This window comes from Chelonia mydas, chromosome 2 (genome assembly GCF_015237465.2).
Source record: "Chelonia mydas isolate rCheMyd1 chromosome 2, rCheMyd1.pri.v2, whole genome shotgun sequence".
NCBI lineage: Eukaryota > Metazoa > Chordata > Testudines > Cheloniidae > Chelonia > Chelonia mydas.
The window spans coordinates 189,436,564-189,456,246 of NC_057850.1; the positions used below are offsets into that span (position 1 = coordinate 189,436,564).

The window sequence follows — 19,683 nt, forward strand, 5'->3', positions numbered from 1 at the left end:
GGTTAAAAGAATAGTGCAGATGAGCTAAGAAGTCCCTTATACAATAAATCTTTTTAATTTCCCAAGCTCAGGCCTGCTACTAAAGCAGAGTGAACAGCATTTTTCAGATAAAGGATATTTAATCCAAGTGGAAGTGAGGAAGTGAATTCAACCAGATTGCTACACATAGCCTCCTCGTTGTTTTTGTGGATACAGACTAACACAGCTACCCCTCTGATACTATATAACTACAATCCTTTCTATTAATCCCTGAGGAGGAGGAAGCCAAGACTGTTAAAATATTTTCAAGTTAAATGTTCATCAAAAATGTTTCACCGGAAATAACCAAACCTGGGTTTTCTGACGTGACAGGTTTGAATTGCCTGCTTATTTCTGTAGCATGTTACCGATCTTTTTAGACAAGCAGCACAGTGCCTTCTCAATGCTAACAGCTGATGAATGTGTCTCACGGAGGCTACCTCCAGGAATCTAGTCTTAAAAGACGTAAACTACTCTACCCCCAATAAGCGAGTTTCCAAGCAGTTTGGATGAATTTATTGTTAAGACAATGTGAAAGAAACATTCAGAGTTGTTACATAATGACTCCTCCTGCATCGCACACATTTCCATTTCTGTTTTAACAACATCCTTGAGTATGGACAGCTCAAGGGCCTAAAACTGATACAGATGTAGCGATGTAATTAAAAGCTGATAACTAGATGAACAGAGAAGGAAAGACAGAAACATAGTAAAGATCATTGATATTTAAATCAAAGAATTGGTATTTATAATTTCATTGAAGCAGAAAGAATTTTACGATCATCTGTGTGGAAATGAATACACAGATGAGAGATATGATGTAGTGAGCCACTGGCATATACCATTGAGAGTACACCCGTGAAGCCCATACAGGAGTTGAAATACAGTATTGCTCTTTCCTTTGCCCCTACAAGATTCCTAGAATCCAAATATTTCTGTAAGTCGTAATGAAAGCTTTCTATAAAAAAAGGCAGTTTTAAGGCTTTTTGCTGGATTACCTCATTATGAAGAGCCTTATAAAGGAACCTTGGATGCATAACGTTTTAGTCAGATCCATCAGTTACATTTATATATGATCATAGAGTGAGGGTAACAGTACCTTCAGTGGAAAATGAAACTGCCAGTAAACATAAAGAAGTATAGTTTTAGCATATTACAATACAAAATGTTATTTTACATGGGAATAGAAATCAGTTCAGTTCATATCCTTCATAAATTTACATGATCATTAGTTAAGTCTGTGTGTGGAGGGGCGGGGAACGGCATTTTTGTGAGATTTTTTTTCTATGTACTTCAAAATCTTGCAGTTCATACTCAGTACCCACTGAGGGAAAATGAAGATCAAAATCAGTGGATGTTCTGCGAGAGTAAGGACTGATTAAGAAAACTACAGGATTTGGCCCTAAGTATGCTATTTATCCATTGTGAAAGGGTGTAATGGCATGGCACCCACCACTCACAAGTGCCCCCTTCTGGTCGGGTGTGTCTGCAGTCTTTCAGTTTATGGTGACCCCTGTTGGTGGTTTCTCAGGCAGGTTTTCACTGACTCAGCCCTCCAGCCGAGTCACTGGCTGTATGTGAAAAAGAACAAATCCCTTCCGGTGTATACAGTCTTTAACTTGTCCCGGCCCTCGTATGGGCCATACCCACAGGGCTTCATCCCTGGAGACACTGTCTTCCTGGGGCCCTCTCTGGGTTCAGTCCCAGGAGCCAGCCAGGAGCGCCTCCTTTGCTCCCCCAGTCCCTGCCAGCAGACTGATCTGTCCGTGGTCCTGCAGCTCCTTCAGACAGCCAGGAACACAGTTCTATCTCCTCCAGCTCCAGGAAGCAACTGACTTTCTCTGGCTCTGCAACTTTTTATGTGCCCCTCCTGGGCCCTGATTGGTTGCTCCCTGCAGCTCCTCTGATTGGCTGCTTCCCCTGCAGCCATGCTAGGCCACTTGGAGGACTTCTCTTCTGCCTCCTCTCTGGGATGGGGTGTGGCAGGATCCCAAGGCTCCCACAGGGGGCCTCTGGACCTAGTCCATCCCATCACAAGGGATTACTGAAATGTGTCACACTGAATCTATTCCATGGCAATCTTACAATGAAGTGGAAATGCAGTTTTTCAGGGTGCTGATTAAATGGATTTAACTGTACTGTCAGTTCACAAGTCAACACTGATCTGCTTTACTATATAGCCAGGTATTCAGTGCTCAAAGTGACGAGAGGGTTACAGGATTGAGCCCCTGCACATTTTAGCAGCAGAAACAAAACACTGGACACCTCAGAAATTACATAGTTCTTACACTTTCCCTTGCACTAGGGGAAAAAAAGAAGATGCAAGAGACTGAAAAATCAAATCAAATGCTGAAAGAAAGAGAATGAAGCAAACAGACAATTATTATTTCAAGGGTTTGGATTATCCCTTGTGCTATATTCCTTTCTCCTTTACCATATTATCACTGTGCTCTATTCCCCTGCTTGGATTTATACTGCAATTTTACAAGGGTTCCTGTACTGTGTCCATCCCATTTTGAGCACTACATGTCCTGAGTATTACATGCTAATCAGGCAAGCAGCTCATGCGTTCTGTGCATTGTGGTGAGATGTCTCATTCTGCTGGGAAAATGTGATAAGCAGCTAGTGCTGATGAAATGTGAGAGGAGTGATCTTTCATGCTGACTTTAGTGCTGAATACCTCTTAATACTGGTAAGTGGTTAAGGCCTAGAGAACAAGAACATTTTAAAAAAAAACAAACAACCTTTCTCTATCATGCCTTATTTAATATAGCTTTATGGGTGTGTGTAGCACTTATTTCCCCAGGAATTATATTAACAATGCTTGAAAGGCCCGTTGAAACAGATGTGCTTTGGTGTTGGCTGAACAGCAGCATTCCAAGGCTGTTCCTTGTGTGGTGGAGCTCCAGAGGAGACAGATCCTGCACATATACATTCAAATAATATACAATCACCGGTCTGTACCGAGTCATGCCTAAACTCCCTGTGCTAGTCTGGGTAACACAAATATCAACAGTATGTATTTTAATGTAAAACATACTTAAAGTCAGTGCTGAGTGAAAAACAATTCAATTCAGTAGAAAAAAATTAGGGCTGTCAAGCGATTAAAAAAGTAATTGCACCATTAAACAATAATAGAATTTATTTAAATATTTTTGGATATTTTCAACATTTTCAAATATATTGATTTCAATTACAATACAGAATACAACATGTACAGTACTCACATTATATTTGTTTTTTATTACAAGTATTTGTCCTGAAAAAAATAAAAGAAATAGTATTTTTCAATTCACCTAATACAAGGACTGTAGTGCAATCTCTTTATCATGAAATTTGAACTTACAAATGTAGAATTATGTATGTAAAAAAACTGCATTCAAAAATAGAACAATATAAAATTTTAGAGCCTGAAAGTCCACTCGTTGTTCAGCCAATCGCTCAGACAAACAGGTTTGTTTACATTTGCAGGAGATAAAGCTGCCTGCTTCTTGTTTACAATGTCACCTGAAAGTGAGAACAGGGGTTCTCATGGGACCATTGTCGCTGGCGTAGCAAGCAATTTACATGCCAGACACACCGAAGCATGAAGGGACCTACGAAACTTTAACTACCATTCCAGGGGACGTGTGTCCATGCTGATGACGGGTTCTGCTCGATAACAATCCAAAGCAGCGCGGACCAATGCTTGTTCAGATGCCACCAGCAGAAGGTTGGTTTTCTTTTTTGGTGGTTCAGGTTCTGTACTTTCCGCATCGGAGTGTTGCTCTTTTAAGACTTCTGAAAACATGCTCCACACCTCATCCCTCTCAGATTTTGGAAGGCACTTCAGATTCTTAAACCTTGGGGGAGTGCTGTAGCTATCTTTAGAAATCTTACATTGATACCTTCTTTGCATTTTGTCAAATTTGCAGTGAAAGTGTTCTTAAAATGAACAACATGTGCTGGGTCATCATCCGAGATTGCTATAACATGAAATATATGGCAGAATGTGGGTAAAACAGAGCAAAGAATGTACATTTCTCCCCCAAGTTGTTCAGTCACAAATTTAATTAACACGTTATTTTTTTAATGAGCATCTTCAGCATGGAAGCATATCCTCTGGAATGGTGGCCGAAGCATGAATGTTGGGCATTCATGGATGGGCATACAAATGATCAGCATATCTGGCACGTAAATACCTTGCAATGCTGGCTACAGAAGTGCCATGCAAATGCCTGTTCTCACTTTCTGGTGGCACTGTAAATAAGAAGAGGGCAGCATTATCTCCTGTAAATGTAAAGAAACTTGTTTGTCTTTGCGATTGGCTGAACAAGAAGTAGGACTGAGTGGACTTGTTGGCTCTGAAGTTTTACATTGTTTTGGTTTTGAGAGCAGTTACGTAACAAAAAAAATTTACATCTGTAAGTTACACTTTCACGACAAAGATTGCACTACAGTACTTGTATGAGGTGAATTGAAAAATACTATTTCTTTTGTTTATCATTTTACAGTGCAAATATTTGTAATAAAAAAGAATATACAATTTGATTTCAATTACAACACAGATACAATATATATATATATAAAATGTAGAAAAACATCCAAAATATTTAATAAATTTCAGTTGGTATTCTATTGTTTTAATAGTCTGATTAAAGTCTGATTAAAACTGCGATTAATCATGATTTATTTTTTTTAATCGCGATTAATTTTTTTGTTAATCTCATGAGTTAACTGCAATTAATCGATGGTCCTAAAAAGAATTAATTGCTCTTCTTTCCACATTCAAAGTCCAGTGTATTGGTTGTAAATAATTTTAGAGAGGAACCAAAACAAAGTCAGAAAGCACAAGAGGAGAAGCTCCGAGGGAAATGCTTGAAAGAAGAGTCGGTAACAATGCTTGTTCTTGTTGCAGTTTTATTCAGGTTGTCAATTTTTGAGAAAAAATGAGGAAAAAAACCAATCCCGGGGTGAAGGAAGTTGAAAAGCAGAAAACCACCGAGCAAAGTAACAATGGGGAAGACATTAATACACTTACAAACACCCACATTTCATCCTTATGAATGTTCTCTATCTGACAGAACTCTCCACACAGCACTTAAGAAGTACCAGCTAAATGGTTGACAGACAGATGCGGTAAGTTATGGCTCAAAATGTTTGCTTGCCAGACAGAAAAGGTGACATTTTTTGCTGAAAATCCTTTAAGGTAAACTGACCCCGTGTCTGCTGGCATGCTGCCATTTTTCTATAACCTCTTATTACCATGGTGTATTTCTAATGGATTGGGTATGGTGCTTTTCCATTTTGCTAATGAGAAAAGCTAAAGGCCATTACTTGTTCTGATTAAGATCCCTGAGGGAAAGAATGTGATGTGTATATTACTAGGGCATATAAAGGGAAGTATGTGGCATTGGTAATCAATCAGATGAGAGGTAGACAAAAAATACTGAAATCTTATGCTGTGACTACAAAGGAATAAGATACGGAAAGACAGAAAGTGTCTTTAAAAGGTGACTTATAGGGGAATCAGTCATAATGATATTAGTATGATCAATGACTACGGCTACTATCTGGGAAAAATGTAATTACCAAAATGAAAACTTCCAAATGGCAAGCACTGATCAAGGGCAGAGGTACTGCCATATTTCTAAGAGTACTGTCAACTCTCATTCAAGCAATGCATGACAGTGTCTTCTACCAGAATTACAATACTAAAATGGTTGATCTGTGTTTCTGTTGCTGGGAAGGGAGTAGGGTAAAAAAGGGGGTTGTAAAAATTTACTCTGAACTTAAAAACGTGGCTAAATCTCAGCCCAAGGGCAAGTTAAAAATGTAACTGTTTTTTGGTTTTTTTTAAAGTGAGAAAAAAGATTGTGTGTGGTTCTATGGGCTTTTTTCCCCCCTTCATTTCTGTGCACTCATAAATGGTTTCAACTGAAGTAAAACAGGGTTTTGTAGACCACTGATCTGTTAATCTTAAAGGACATTCAATCAAAAATGTACCATAAGGAGCACTCCTCTATTTGCAGGGAGATAGACTGGATGGGCTAATAAGGTCTCTTCCTTTACCGATGAGTAGGATCTTTTATAAATTGTAAATGGTTGAAATATTGAAGCTTGGAGACCTATATTCACTCATTTTAAAGGACTTTTCATTTAAAGCCTGAAGTTACCGTAGGATACGTGCCCCTAGTGACAAGTGAAGTCAATGGAGTCAGAGGTGCATATTCTAAGGCAGGATAATATCCTTTAAGCACATCCACAATAAAATGTAGCAGTAGTACACGTGTAATTTACATTACATTAATTCCAATTAATACTATAAATAGTTGCTGTGTGTCAAAAAAAGCCATCTCTACAATGTCTCCTCAAATGTACATTGATGTGGTAGACCATTACAATCTCTGATGCCAAAAATCTAATGATTTAGAGGCTGTCATCTCCTATGATTGCAGTGATGAGGCCTGTCGGAGGGAGGATCTCATACCTCCATTGAGATTGTTTCAGTATTAACTTGTCTGGTTTTCCTTCATCAACCCTCTGCTCCCCTGCAGATATGTGTGAGTCGATAAGGTGGGATTCTCAGGAAATCTACTTGTTTGGGGGGTTTAAAAGCCGGCTATTTCCATGGCGAAAAAACAAAAGAAATATTCAAATGAAACACTGCATTTTCAAATTTGGGAAATTTCTTCTCCCCTACCTGGATCAGGGGTGACCTTGAAAACAGAGACTCTATTAATCCTTATGAATGGAGAGTCTGGGGAAAAATAAGCATGAAAGCTGAAAAAGCCCACCTACTGCTATCATATTGATATCCAATTGTCTGTGGCTTTCATTTGAGCTTTAAATGTAAAAGATACCACACAGCCTAACACCAATTATCAGTAAGCATTGAGGTATCTGTGCTCCACTCATGCGAGAAAGACAAACACTACACAACTGTACTTTAGCACATATGGTCAAGCAATCAGGGTGGGTCAAAACATTCTGTTCTAAAACCACAGCCTAGTTAGTGAATTGCTCTTCCCACAGGGATCTTGCAAGATCTATTCCTGGGTTTGGTTGAACTTTCCGGTTCTTTGATAAACTCCTTGGCTTTGGTGCATTAGCCACACTGACTGACTGAGAAGCTCAAACATCTTCATTTTATGCTGACAGTAATGTTGTTGCAAAATGTCCCCTTTTCTATTTTCTTTCTGTATAAAACCCACATTCAAAAACAAGATAAAGTGCAGGGAAAATATTTGCAGTTGACAAAGCCATAATTGCACTACAGCCAATCCTCCAAGAATGTGACAAACAGTGTGACAAAGTGGCCACTTTTCTACTGACAAAATGACTTGATATCAATACCTTTAAGGCCCCAGGACTTACAAGATTCAGCTTACAAAGAAGAACCTCTAATGACCTGTGTATGTTATGTTGTATACCTATGCTTCTGCTGAAATAGAAATCAATAGGGTTAATGTTTAAAAGGTAGGAGACTGGCTGTTCATGGGGATGTAGGAGGGAGTGTGCACAGTTCTCTCAGTTATTACTGGCTGATTTCAGAGGTGATGAATTTTGCCTCTGGGGCAGTGTGTCAGCCAACCTGTACAGCAGTAACACCCCCTTCCAGCATTGAAGGAATTATAATTGTGCAAACTGGGACGGCAGCTGCTTAACTGTCATTCCGGCCTCAGGACTGGAAATTTTTTGCTTACGGTGAAAGATCATGAGAAAGAATGCAAGGAAAGTGAAGTGAAAAACAGAGAGCAAAAAAAGAGAAAAAAATACAGCAGCCAAAGAACAGTACGGCCAGTATGATTAGTGAGGGAAGAAAAATGTAAAAACATATGAGATTCATGATGAATTTTGATGCTGGTGTTTAAAACATTTTAATCATTTACCACAATTTAGTTCTTCTAAAAATTCTGAATTGCAGTCAGGATCCCTTGATGTTATGAGTTAAAAACAAATATTTGACAGGAAATAGATTAAATTCCAACTCCTGGTACACTGAAGAGGTAAGAGGTCAAGTCAAATCTAACTGGAATAGGTAATTTCTACCCTTTCCTTAATGAGGGACAGCTCATCGGCTGACGTAAATTGGTAATCTCATTGGAACTGCACCAGTTCATATCAGCTGAAAATCTGGCCCTTCTCGAGTGTCTTTTCAGTGTTATAAGAGCTGCACTAAACCACTGTGATGGTTTACAGTAGAATCTACTGTCCATGAAATATGAAACAGTCCACAGTCTGCAGCTCATTCTCCTTGAGACTACCTAAGTGGTGTTACAAGAGTTATTTAGTTAAATGTTTCCATAGAGCTCTGAAAATATAAATTGTAATATGTGCTGTTACTACTGCCTACTTCAGTATATCTCCCAAAAGATTGCAGTCCCATTCTTCCCAGTGTGAAGAACATATGTTATAGGCTCCCCCATGCATAGCTACTACTTTCAAACACAAATTTGAAAATTAGGAATAGAATGTTAAAGAGTATCTCCAGACAGTGTGTGCTGGTTCTGTCTGAACCAAAAGTTTCTATAAAAATCCCACAGCTAGCTAAACAGAACTGACAACACAAGGGGGGCTGAGAACTAAGTGTAGTTGTTGCAGTGTCGGAGTTTGCAGTGGGCATAGCTCCTTCTGCAAAGGTCTCCAAGGAATAATTATGGTCCAGAGGCACTTTAATCCTTTAGGCCACTGCACCAAACCAGCACACACTTCTCTGGGGATACCCTTTAACACTCTATTCCTAATTTTCTAATTTTTATTTGAAAGTAGTAGCTATGCATGAGGGAGCCTATAACGTATGTTCTTCACACTGGGAAGAATGGGACTGTAATCTTTTGTGAGATATACTGAAGTAGGCAGTAGTAACAGCACTTATCATTGCAATCGTACATTATTACTTCTTGGTATTAATATCCAATAGAATATGTAATATAATAAAATTCCTAGTTTTAAAATTAAGCTTGAATAGATGCCATGGGGCATCAGCTCATATTTTTCTCCTCAGAAACACATGAAAATGTAACACTGATTGTGAAATTTACAAGAAAATGAATGAGAGTGGATTTATAAACTTTCAAATACAACATTTTATTCCTCACCTTCTGTTGCAAGTTAATTACTTCAAAGTCTCCTATCATACATTTTTGATCTACAGCTCCTTTAGATTTAGTTTTTAAACAAAGGCCAAGGAATCTCAGGAAGGACACTGTCCTTGCCGAGGTATAGTAGGACAGATGCGTAGTATAAAATAAAGCAAAGGAAACCCATTTGTTCAGCCAATATACTCTGAATAGAATTTATTTATTTTCTATTAATCAGTTCATCACCTACCACAACTTGCCAAGCACAGGTGAAGTTGCTGTCATTAAAATGTTAGTTTAACAGCTATGTCTTGCTCCATACCCTAATTACCACCAAACTTTATAGCTGGCTGAAAAATTGAATTAATTTTCCTGGAAAATGTTTATGATGGAAAATTATGCCTGAAAGACTAAAATTGTGACACTTCTTTGCTGCCAAAAAAGCAAATTCCAGAGTCAACAACCCTCTTCTAAGAAAGCTATGTCACTCCACAGCAAGTCAGTCCTACAGACAATCAACTGGGGCATTCTTGCCAATACCAACGGTGTGGTGAGGGAATAGGGGAGAGATGGCCTTGAAGATAATGAGGTCTCTGGGCTCTGGTAAGATATAAAATTATCATTTTGTTGGAAGAGACAGGACAGAAAGACTGGGCAGGTGGTGGGATGTATGCAACAACATGCCAAGAGAGAGCGGGAGCCAGTGCTCCAGCATTAAAGAAAGTTAGGATAGAACGGGATACATTACCAAACCACAGCTATCATTAAGCTTCACTGGAAAAGAGTCCAAAGGAGGGTGATGAGACTAATTTAAGGAATGAAAAGATTAGATTGTTGGGAGGAAAAGCTTCAAGAGAAACATGTCTGTCCAGCATTGGGGAATTGGAAATGGAGGCTCGAGTGTATTCAGCGATTTGGATATTCAGATACCTGATTTCAGCTGGAGCTGGTTGTTAACACATGAAAGATTACAGCTGTTGTGATTAAAAACTAAAGGCCAAAATGTCCCTGGCCCTTTTGCAGGTGCATGGTGAGGTGAGAGGTCAAGGACCCTTCTTCCTACCGTCTCCTTACATACCCCATTCAGAGACCAGTGGAAAATTCAAAAGACTGGTGCACCTTGTCCATTCCCGCTGAACACTGGGGAGATTGGAGAAGGATTATGCCTCTTGGAGGTGCAATCGTTCCCTGAACTCACCCTAGGGTGGTCCAGCTCTCATTTGTCACACAACATAAACCTGCCATGTTCAAAAGTTATTTACTGTGTTAGAAAAACACCACCATTCAGCAAACTCCAAAATTCACTTGATACAGCTGATCTCAACCCCCTCACTACAGTTTAATGAAATGTGCTGACTGAGCTTTTTTATAGTTAAAATTGGTTATTATGGTACTTCCAAATTGAGTTTTTTAGGACCGTGAGGATTCCACAACTACATAACAAAGACTGGTTTCAGAGTAGCAGCCGTGTTAGTCTGTATTCGCAAAAAGAAAAGGAGTACTAGTGGCACCTTAGAGATTAACCAATTTATTTGAGCATAAGCTTTCATGAGCTACTGCTCACTTAAAGACTCAATCTCACATAATTCACAAATAATAAAATAGCATCTGAGGGCATGGAAGTTAGTGCCATCAATGACTCCCTATGGCACCATAAACCACTTAAGCAAAGCTTTGACTTTTTGAGAATTTCAAGCAGAAATCCCAACATGCACAGAATACCAGCATAAGCTACCATTTGGTAAGACTGTACCCTTACTAGATAATTCAGTGGATACAGACACAGAAAACCCATGTAATCTGACCTTGCATCCTTAATTACTTGATCCAGGACAGGATGGTACTTCCAGGTGAGTAAGACATCAGCAGTGAAGCATGCCATACAAATGTACCTCAAACGTGTATTATGGTCTGGCAATTTCCCTTAGAAAAAATTTAAACATTTGACCGCTAGTATCTTGGCCACATAAAAGGGTCATCGCCGTATTGCAGTGAACACCATTGGAATTCAATGGCATATTGTTTGTGGTCCTGGCACTATGCCTGGATAGGCAACCTACATCCAGGCTATGTCATTTTTGTAACTGATTTAAAAACATCAAAAATAGAGATGATGCAAATGTAATTCCTTTTCAATTCCACCCTCAGTGCAACCTGTAGGCATTTTCCCCTTGTGGCATTGTCCCATCTTCAGAAATGTCACAGCATCAATAAGCTAGTGTTTCCATAAAGTCTTGTTGGGCCTGGAAATTAAGCTTTCCCTACGAGAAGCCACTGGGGATACAATTCATATATTTCTGTTCAGAACACACGCATGGGCAAAAATGCTTTGCTTACTGAAATGTACACATCATCCACTGAAACAAACATCATGAAGTGAATTGTAAACACACTGACCTACCTAACACACAGTGAAACAACTTAGCCTCAACCGTAGAAGGACTTTTCAGAGTTAACAGTGTGAACAGCCGCTCGTTGGTTGTGTAAACTCCAGGTGGTGAAAGAAAAACACTGTTTTGACTTATAGTTCTTGTCTGATTTTGGTATGTTGTGCTCAGAAAACATTTTTAAATGGTATATCATCTTTTGAAATTACAGCGCTTAAATGAAAAATAGAAAAAAGAAACTATCCTTCTTATTACTTAGTTTCATACTAGAGTCACATTATTTCTTTTCAACAAAGAACAGAAGTTAGAGATAAAAAGACCACCTACCCCATCTCCTTGCCAATGCCTGATAGTTCTCTGCAGTACAACTTCTAGTTTTAAATATCCCAGCTGATGGTCTTCCACCATTTCCCTTAGATGACTATTCCAAACTCTAATACATTATTATTCTCTGCTGCAAGATATTCAAGCTAAAATTTTCTCTATCTTAGTTTTACCTCATTATTCATAGTTATACCAATGTGTACCACACTAAATAATTCCTCTCTTTCCTTGGTGCTTACACACTTATGATATTTACAGACTGCTATGTCCCTTTAGTTGCTACTTTTCTACATTAAAACTGTTTTTTTCATTATTATGTCACAGTGACTCAAGCAAAATTCTAAGTGGAATAGCACTGTGGTCCCTTCTATGCCTCCCCAATGGTAAGCCATACCTTGAAGGCATAAGCTAGTAGTCCTAAATGTTTCATTTAAGCAGTTCAACTCCAGAAACATCTAATGTCAAGAGAGCACAATCTGCAAAGCAGACTGGCCACTATCTCCCTTTCATTCATTGTGTTGCTTTTTGCTCTGGAAGGCAGAGTCCGTTCACAGATTTCAGGGCTTGTTAACCTGTTCAAAGCTCAATGTTTGTGTGTGTGTAAAATGAGTGGTTACATGTAGCTATTTTTCAACCATTGTTCTTCCCCTCCTTCTTTTCTCATTGTCCTGTCCCCTTTCCCCACACCCCTTCCTTTGGTTTTCTGTTTACCTAGTCCCCTCCTAACCAAAACCCACCCCAAAATTTAAACCGAACAAACAAATTGGGACACTAACATACAGTACATGTGTAGGCCATCACATGATCACACACTGCTTCTACATTCTATCCCTTTGCCCTACCCTGTGTCCGTCTTGTCTATTTAGCCTGTAAATTCTTGGGGCAGGGACTGTCTAACACTCTGTGTTTGTACTGTGCCTAGCACAATGCGGCCCCACTCATGGCTGGTCCTGAAGCATTACTGTAATAAATATAACAACAATAACAACTTCAGAGGGTTTGGCTGAAGATCATGTATGGAAACTGGTGAACCTTTTCAGGATATGATGTATATTAGTCACTATGTGCTGTACACAATATGGTCTATGCATTTCAGTCCCCACCCGATGTGTTTTAATATAAAGGAGTTTTTCTAAGAGGTATGTGCCTATTGCTAAGTGATGTACATGTTTTTGAAGAGAATGTTTTGAATTATATTCTCAATGGCCCCTCATATTTTTTATCGGTAGCACTTCTAGTAACAATAAACAGCATGACAGCAAAGATGTATAGGTGAAACTAGCCTCTGAGCACTCAAGTTCACAGACACCTGAAGCCCGTTGAATATATTTGGCTCATATAGCATCAGATTTGCAGAGTTATGAAAATAAAATGGATATCAATTTCTTACATTCTAGCCACTACTTCAATGTTTTGATTTGTATTTGCATTATCATTTCTCCATATGTCAATTTTAACTTTTTATCACAATCATCTAGGGGCCAGCGTCCTTCCATGAGAAGAGGCTTTAGGTCGGGCGAATCCTGCCTCCAGTAATGGCCATTAGCTGATGCATCAGAGGCAGGCAAAGAGTCCAAACAATGTACCTGTTCATCTGTGCAATGTTGCAGATGGAGGTACTGAACAAATACCTCCAGAATGTTCTGTGAATCAAAAACTGAATCCACATCATCTGTGTTTGTGCCCCTTTTATTTTCCTTTTCTCTGAATAGTTTAGCTACTGAATTTCCTGGAAGGAGTGTTTGCAGAAACAAAGCACCTTGTAGGCAACTACTATAGTGTAGAATGCTCTTAGAAAGTGAATGCTTAGCTCATAAATGCAGCAGTCACACCAGGAACTGGTTTTAAGAGTTCTGCTCAGCCAGTAAGGGAACAGAAACATATCATTCATGTGACCCATGACCAAATTTTTCAAACCTGGGTGGCTAAATGTCGGTTCCTGAACCCATGTTTAGGCATCTGAATAGAAGCAGCTTGCAGTCAATGGGAGCTTAAGGTGCTCAACACTTTTGAATTATTTACTCAGCTCTCATTTAAAAATGTCTTTGCTTGCTATCCCCAGCTGGTGATCATATTCTGAACCATAAGAAACTATATCCCTTTTAGGCTTTTTTAGTTAGCTGTCGTGAAGCAAATGTTATTCATATCAATGTGAATTCTATTTTTAAACACCTTGCTCACCTATTTGTCTTACTAGTATCTGGTAGCAGCAAATTCTACAGATTGATTAGCTGCTGCATCAAAAAGTTACTTTGATTTTAAATTTGGAGACTTTCAATTTCATTGACTATCCCCTTGTTTATTTCAAACTGTAGAACAGACTAATAGGAGCAGCCAAGCGGCTTTCACTGTACTATTTGTTATTTTACATTACCCTTACAGATATTATCCTATTCTTTACCTTTCCAAACAGATTCATTTCTCTTTGAAAGAGCCTGTTTCCCAAAATTGCACTATGCTGCTAATCATTTTCATTTGTCCAGGACCTAGGTTGAGAAAATGGACAAGGGTGAGCTACTTAGTACCAGCTTGAACCATACTTTAGCTTTGCTATTGGTCCAGTCTTGTACTCTCCAAGCAAACTGAAACAGACAGTCCAACAAAATAAAAGAGCTTCAAGATTAAAACCTGATTAACACCAAAATAATACGATTGTAAAATGTTGCTCCTATAAATCATCAGGGACCACATGATGTACTATTAAAACAACAGACAAGATCATGTTTTAACAAAGCTCTGAACGTTAGTGGAATTTGGTGACATCTTAGACTATTCATGGCCAAAGTATATGCAAAGAAAATTGATGATTAAAAAAAACAAACAAACCTAACAAACCACTTATTCTATTGATACCCTTTGGTGACATTGTAAATCACCAGTGACCATATAGTATCCAAAGGAAATAACAGATAAGAAACTTGTAACAAGCTTGTTGTTCCATTGAGAGGTTCTAGAGATATCATCAAGCTCTAGTGGCAACAGAAATAGCTAACAAAGTAAGAGATAAGAAATGATGTACTAGAATAACACGCCTGTTATTCCATTGAGGGATTTCTGGTGACATTATAAACCATGAAAGCAGAGTTAGGATGGTTTGCAATATCAACAGCCCTGAGATAAACTAACAATTTTTATACGCAACTGATTATTTTATAGATAGGTATCCAGAACAATTAAACAAATGTACAGTTTACAAAGAAGAATAAAGAGCTGGTGCTGCAAGTTGCCACTTATTTTCTTTTAAATAAGCAAGCAAAAGCTAAAACGGCCCAGCTGAGTGTGTGAAGTACAATTAAAAAGCATAGCTGAGCTAGCAGTTTCAGTCTAAAATCTGGCTTCCATTCACTCTCCCACTGGCATGGCCCCAAAAAGTTTAAAACGAAATAGGGCTATACTGAAGCAATTTCAAAACAGAAAACAAAATGGTCAGAAAAGCACATCTGCCAATGAGGGGTGAGAGCTGGCTGCCTCAGGATGTTGGATGTAAATGGAACCAAAGTGTCACTTTAAATACATGTAGAAAATAAAAGCAACAAGGTATGGACCATAAAACCTCCTTCAGGAATGAGCTATAGAGGGGACATATATGGCAAATATTAGTTTCCATTCAAATGGCAGATGTGTCATTGGCAATGTAAAAGGAGCCCAACAGTAAGGACTGAAAGCTGTGATCAGGCTGTGCAGTTTTATTTTTCTAAAAGGTTTTTATATTGTTTCCACTCAAGCTATCAATCATGACTTTTATTAAACTGCAAAACAGACGTCAGATCAATGGCTGTGTTAGACACATTTTGAGTGACAGGATGATGATGGAACAATTCCAGCGTCCATATATTATGAAATACACACATGCTATTCTTTCAGTGTTTCCCTATGCTATTTCAGTAACGTATCATTTGAAGGGAAGAGCTAATTGTGGATAAATATTATATAAGGAAAATGAGACTTGCTAGAGTATATGCCAAGGTTATAATAAACTGGTAAAGGAGAGGAACATTCAGGGTGAAAACCGGCTCTCTGTCCTTAGGTTAAGCCTTTGGGCCTTCCTTTTTAATATAACGGCAGGAGCTGAGGAGGGATTGTCAGCCTTAATCAGCATCTTTAGGGTTTTCTCAGTTTTGTCACAATTGTGACATTATTTAGGCTCAGGTTTCCTTTCCTTGCACAGTCAGCACACCTATGCAACTGTTTCCTGCTATTTTTGAGTGAAGAGGTATGTACAAAAATATATATAAATAAGGCTGAATTGTGCCCTCTGGGATATTCTCTGCTCAACTCCTGATGCCAGGCAGACATGTGCAGGTGATCCAGGCAGCACAACTACCATCAAATTTGTCACTATTGTCAACTGTATTTTCAATGAGTATTGAGGTTCTATCTGGATAAACCACAGAGCATGGAGGGGAGGCGAGAGGGGTGAAATTGACACCCACAACTCAAGGTCATGGTGTAAAGCTGCTGTGGAGCCCTCCTCAATAGTCTCTTCCCCCCAAACTATACCTGCCTCTGGGCTGGAGCATTTGCTCTAGCTCTGTGCTTTCCATGGGAGGGGTCCTGGGGCCAGTGGATCTGAGTAAACAGAGATTTACAGTCACACTCCTGGCCCACCACCCCTATGGCCTTACATGCAATACCTCTTGTTACAGGAGTATTCTGTAAAAGAGAGATATCTAAATATATGTAAATAGTTGATCACTAATACATAAGGTGCTAGTGGATGGTGCTCAAGAATATGGGGTATCTTTCCTGGGTTTTTAAGACCAATAAAACTTCTTCTTGTTGTTCACTGCTTATGGCTTCTTGTACTCATCAGTTTACATGCAGCTCTTTATGCTACTTGGACTCAGTGACAAGATATTTTCCATAGTATATAGGGGATGCTAGTCACTTCAGGGTTGTTGTTCTCCCAGCAGACATCAGGCCAGCCCTTACGTGGAGCTCAATCAATCCAGAGAGCCTTATACTGGCCCTCTGCACTATGCATGAATTTTCCCCATAGTGTGGATTTGGCTGCAGAAGGGGTTGCAACCCTGCATTTTGGAAATGCACAGTCCTTAGTGAACCAATGGCTTGGTTCATGTTTGTAGCCAGGTTTAGAGCCAATTCATCACTTGGGCATACCCTGAATGGCTGTTTTGCTGGAAACATATTTTATGCTGGTTAACAAAATGGTTTGTCTAAGGAAGTAAATGTATAAAAGACTTTTAATAGAAATTCTTTGCATATTGGAAGCTCTTAGATTAAATTGGGACAGATTGCTGCTGACATGAAGCAGAATTGTTTATGACTTTTTGACTAGTTTGTTGAAAACAAGCTGGTTGAAAGATATCTAGTGACTATAGCACCCTGTTGCAAACTTTTAAAGGACAAATTTGAAAATATGAGCACAACAGAAATTTTTAATTCACTTTTTAGATTGATCATAAAATGTGGTTCAGTTCCAACAATCAGAGTAGCATTTTTTTTTCTAACATGGCTGGAGTCACCGTGGTTCATGCCCTGGGATTCATGAACACTGGTCTAAATAAACTAAAGAACCTTCTCAAGAATCTGAGCACTCTTCTTTCTCCTCAGAATGCTGGAATATTGCTGTCAATTAATATCGCACATTCTACAGGCAAAGGTATCATTACAGAAAGACTATCTTAAAAGGATATAAAACAGAGGTGGGCAAACTATGGCCCGTGGGCCACATCCGGTCCACGGGACCGTCCTGCCCGGCCCTAGAGCTCCCAGCCGGGGAGGCTAGCTCCCGGCCCCTCCCCTGTTGTCCCCCTGCCCCGCAGCCTCAGCTCGTTGTGCTGCCAGTGCTCTGGGCAGCGGGGCTGCGAGCTCCTGCCAGGCAGCGCGGCGGTGTAGCTGGCTCCGGCTGGGCAATGCCGCTGCCAGTCCTGGTGCTCTGAGTGGCATGGTAAGGGGGTGGGGAGCAGGGGGGGTTGGATAAGGGGCAGAGGGTTCCGGGGGGCAGTTGGGCACAGGGAGCAGGGGGCAGCTGGATAGGTGTAGGAATCCCGGGGGGGCATGTCAGGGGGCGGGAAGTGGGATGGGGCGGATAGGGGGTGGGGGCGAGGCTGTTTGGGGAGGCACAGGCTTCCCCACCTGGCCCTCCATACAGTTTCGGAACCCTGATGTGGCCCTCAGGCCAAAAAGTTTGCCCACCCCGAGATAAAATGACCCATACAATGTAATATGTAATATATGGCACATATAATACATCTGGTCATGCCAACTGAACCAATTACTAAATAGCAACCAAGAGGACACTAGCAGCGGTTTGATGTTAGCGTAGATCATTAGTTGGGAATTTCCTGGTTTTACATGAAGACTGTTAGAGGAAAATTTTTTAAGTCATCCAAAGGGTTTACATCTGCACAATTCTCTCTGATGTCAATCAGACACAAAGGGCAAAATTCCCAAGAGCTGCTTCAACATACCCTTACTGCACTTTTAAAATGCATGTTTAATTCACTCAGTAAAATGGATCTGTCATCAACGAATTCTAAAGAAAACTAAAATGCACCTGTAAAAAGAAAAGGAGTATTTGTGGCACCTTAGAGACGAACCAATTTATTTGAGCATAAGCTTTCGTGAGCTACAGCTCACTTCACGAAAGCTTATGCTCAAATAAATCGGTTCGTCTCTAAGGTGCCAGAAGTCCTCCTTTTCTTTTTGAAGATACAGACTAACATGGCTGCTACTCTGAAACCTGTTAAAATGCACCTTCCTTGCCAGGGAGCTATCTGACTGTCCAATCAAGGCTCTAATCTCACATACAGATATTCCTACTAGCCACAGTACCCTCCCTTAGGTTCATGTGTCCAAGGAAAATAAGAAGAATAGTGAGAAAAGCACTGAGATCATATTTCTATTTGTTTGTTTATTGGCTGAAACGTATAAAATAGATGGCAAAGATTGAAGAACCAGCATATTCAGGCATTCTGAGAGATGAATAAAGTCTGATATAGCAACAAAAATGGGGAAAAAACTGTTGAGGTTGGAATTAACTTGAATGAGATCTGGAAGGAAAGATGACACAATAAAGTATGTAAAGTAACAGTAGAAGGAAGAAAGAAATATGCCATATGCCAAAGAAATGGCTGCAAGACTCATAGAAGGAACTACTGTGCCATGTTAAAGATGGTTACATTTTTCCTTTAGTTAAAAAAAACCTTGTAGTGCCATGAGTGAAATATAAGGGAAAATTCATATAAAGGGTATACTAGATCTTCTAAGTAACTGTTAAAAATTAATAAGCTACGAAAAAAAGGATCTATGGAAATAAAATAAAATAAAATAAAAATGAATGAACTATTGGAAACTCAAGTGAGCAGAAATGACCTTGAGAACTCAGAAATTAATAAAACATTTTGTAAAATAGAAACAATGTAGCATATTCTCTGAGCTTACCGTTCCTGTTGTGCCCAAGGACAGGTGATTCATCTGTTGGGTCAGAGGGCCCATCATGCTTGCTGGCTGCATTGACATAGTGTGGTCCATTGTTGGCGTTATCACAGCACCCTGCAAATACATATGATTTCCACCTCAACATTTATTTTTTTAAAAAGTCATCAGTGTTCTTTAAATGAATGAATTTGGCTAATGCTTAATATTAATCTGAAGAGAGACTAAGCTATCTGTCATGTGAAATATATGTTGTTCCTATTGACAACCAAGACACACACATATATGACTAGTGAGGGTATATTATGCCAGTTCCAATTAAATGCCATTTTTGTCTTCACTTCTTCTAACAAAAACATATGGTCTGTCTATGGTGAATGCTACTGTACATGGCAAAATGCCTGTCATTTACATTTTCCATATCCTATATGGAACAATCTTACTCAGAGACACCACACATATGTCCCCAATTTTCCCTGGCTTTTAAAACC

General features: G+C 39.4%; 1 protein-coding gene across 3 annotated transcripts in view; it reads right to left on the minus strand.

The window, feature by feature from the left end:
* The window catches only part of RBMS3 (RNA binding motif single stranded interacting protein 3), a 755,157-nt gene that overhangs the window by 19,511 nt on the left and 715,963 nt on the right, over nt 1-19,683 (minus strand). For all 3 annotated transcript variants that reach the window (XM_043540891.1, XM_043540894.1, XM_043540892.1), the window contains one exon: nt 19,199-19,309. In XM_043540891.1, the coding sequence (XP_043396826.1) occupies nt 19,199-19,309 (111 nt within the window). The remainder of the gene's footprint in view (nt 1-19,198; nt 19,310-19,683) is intronic.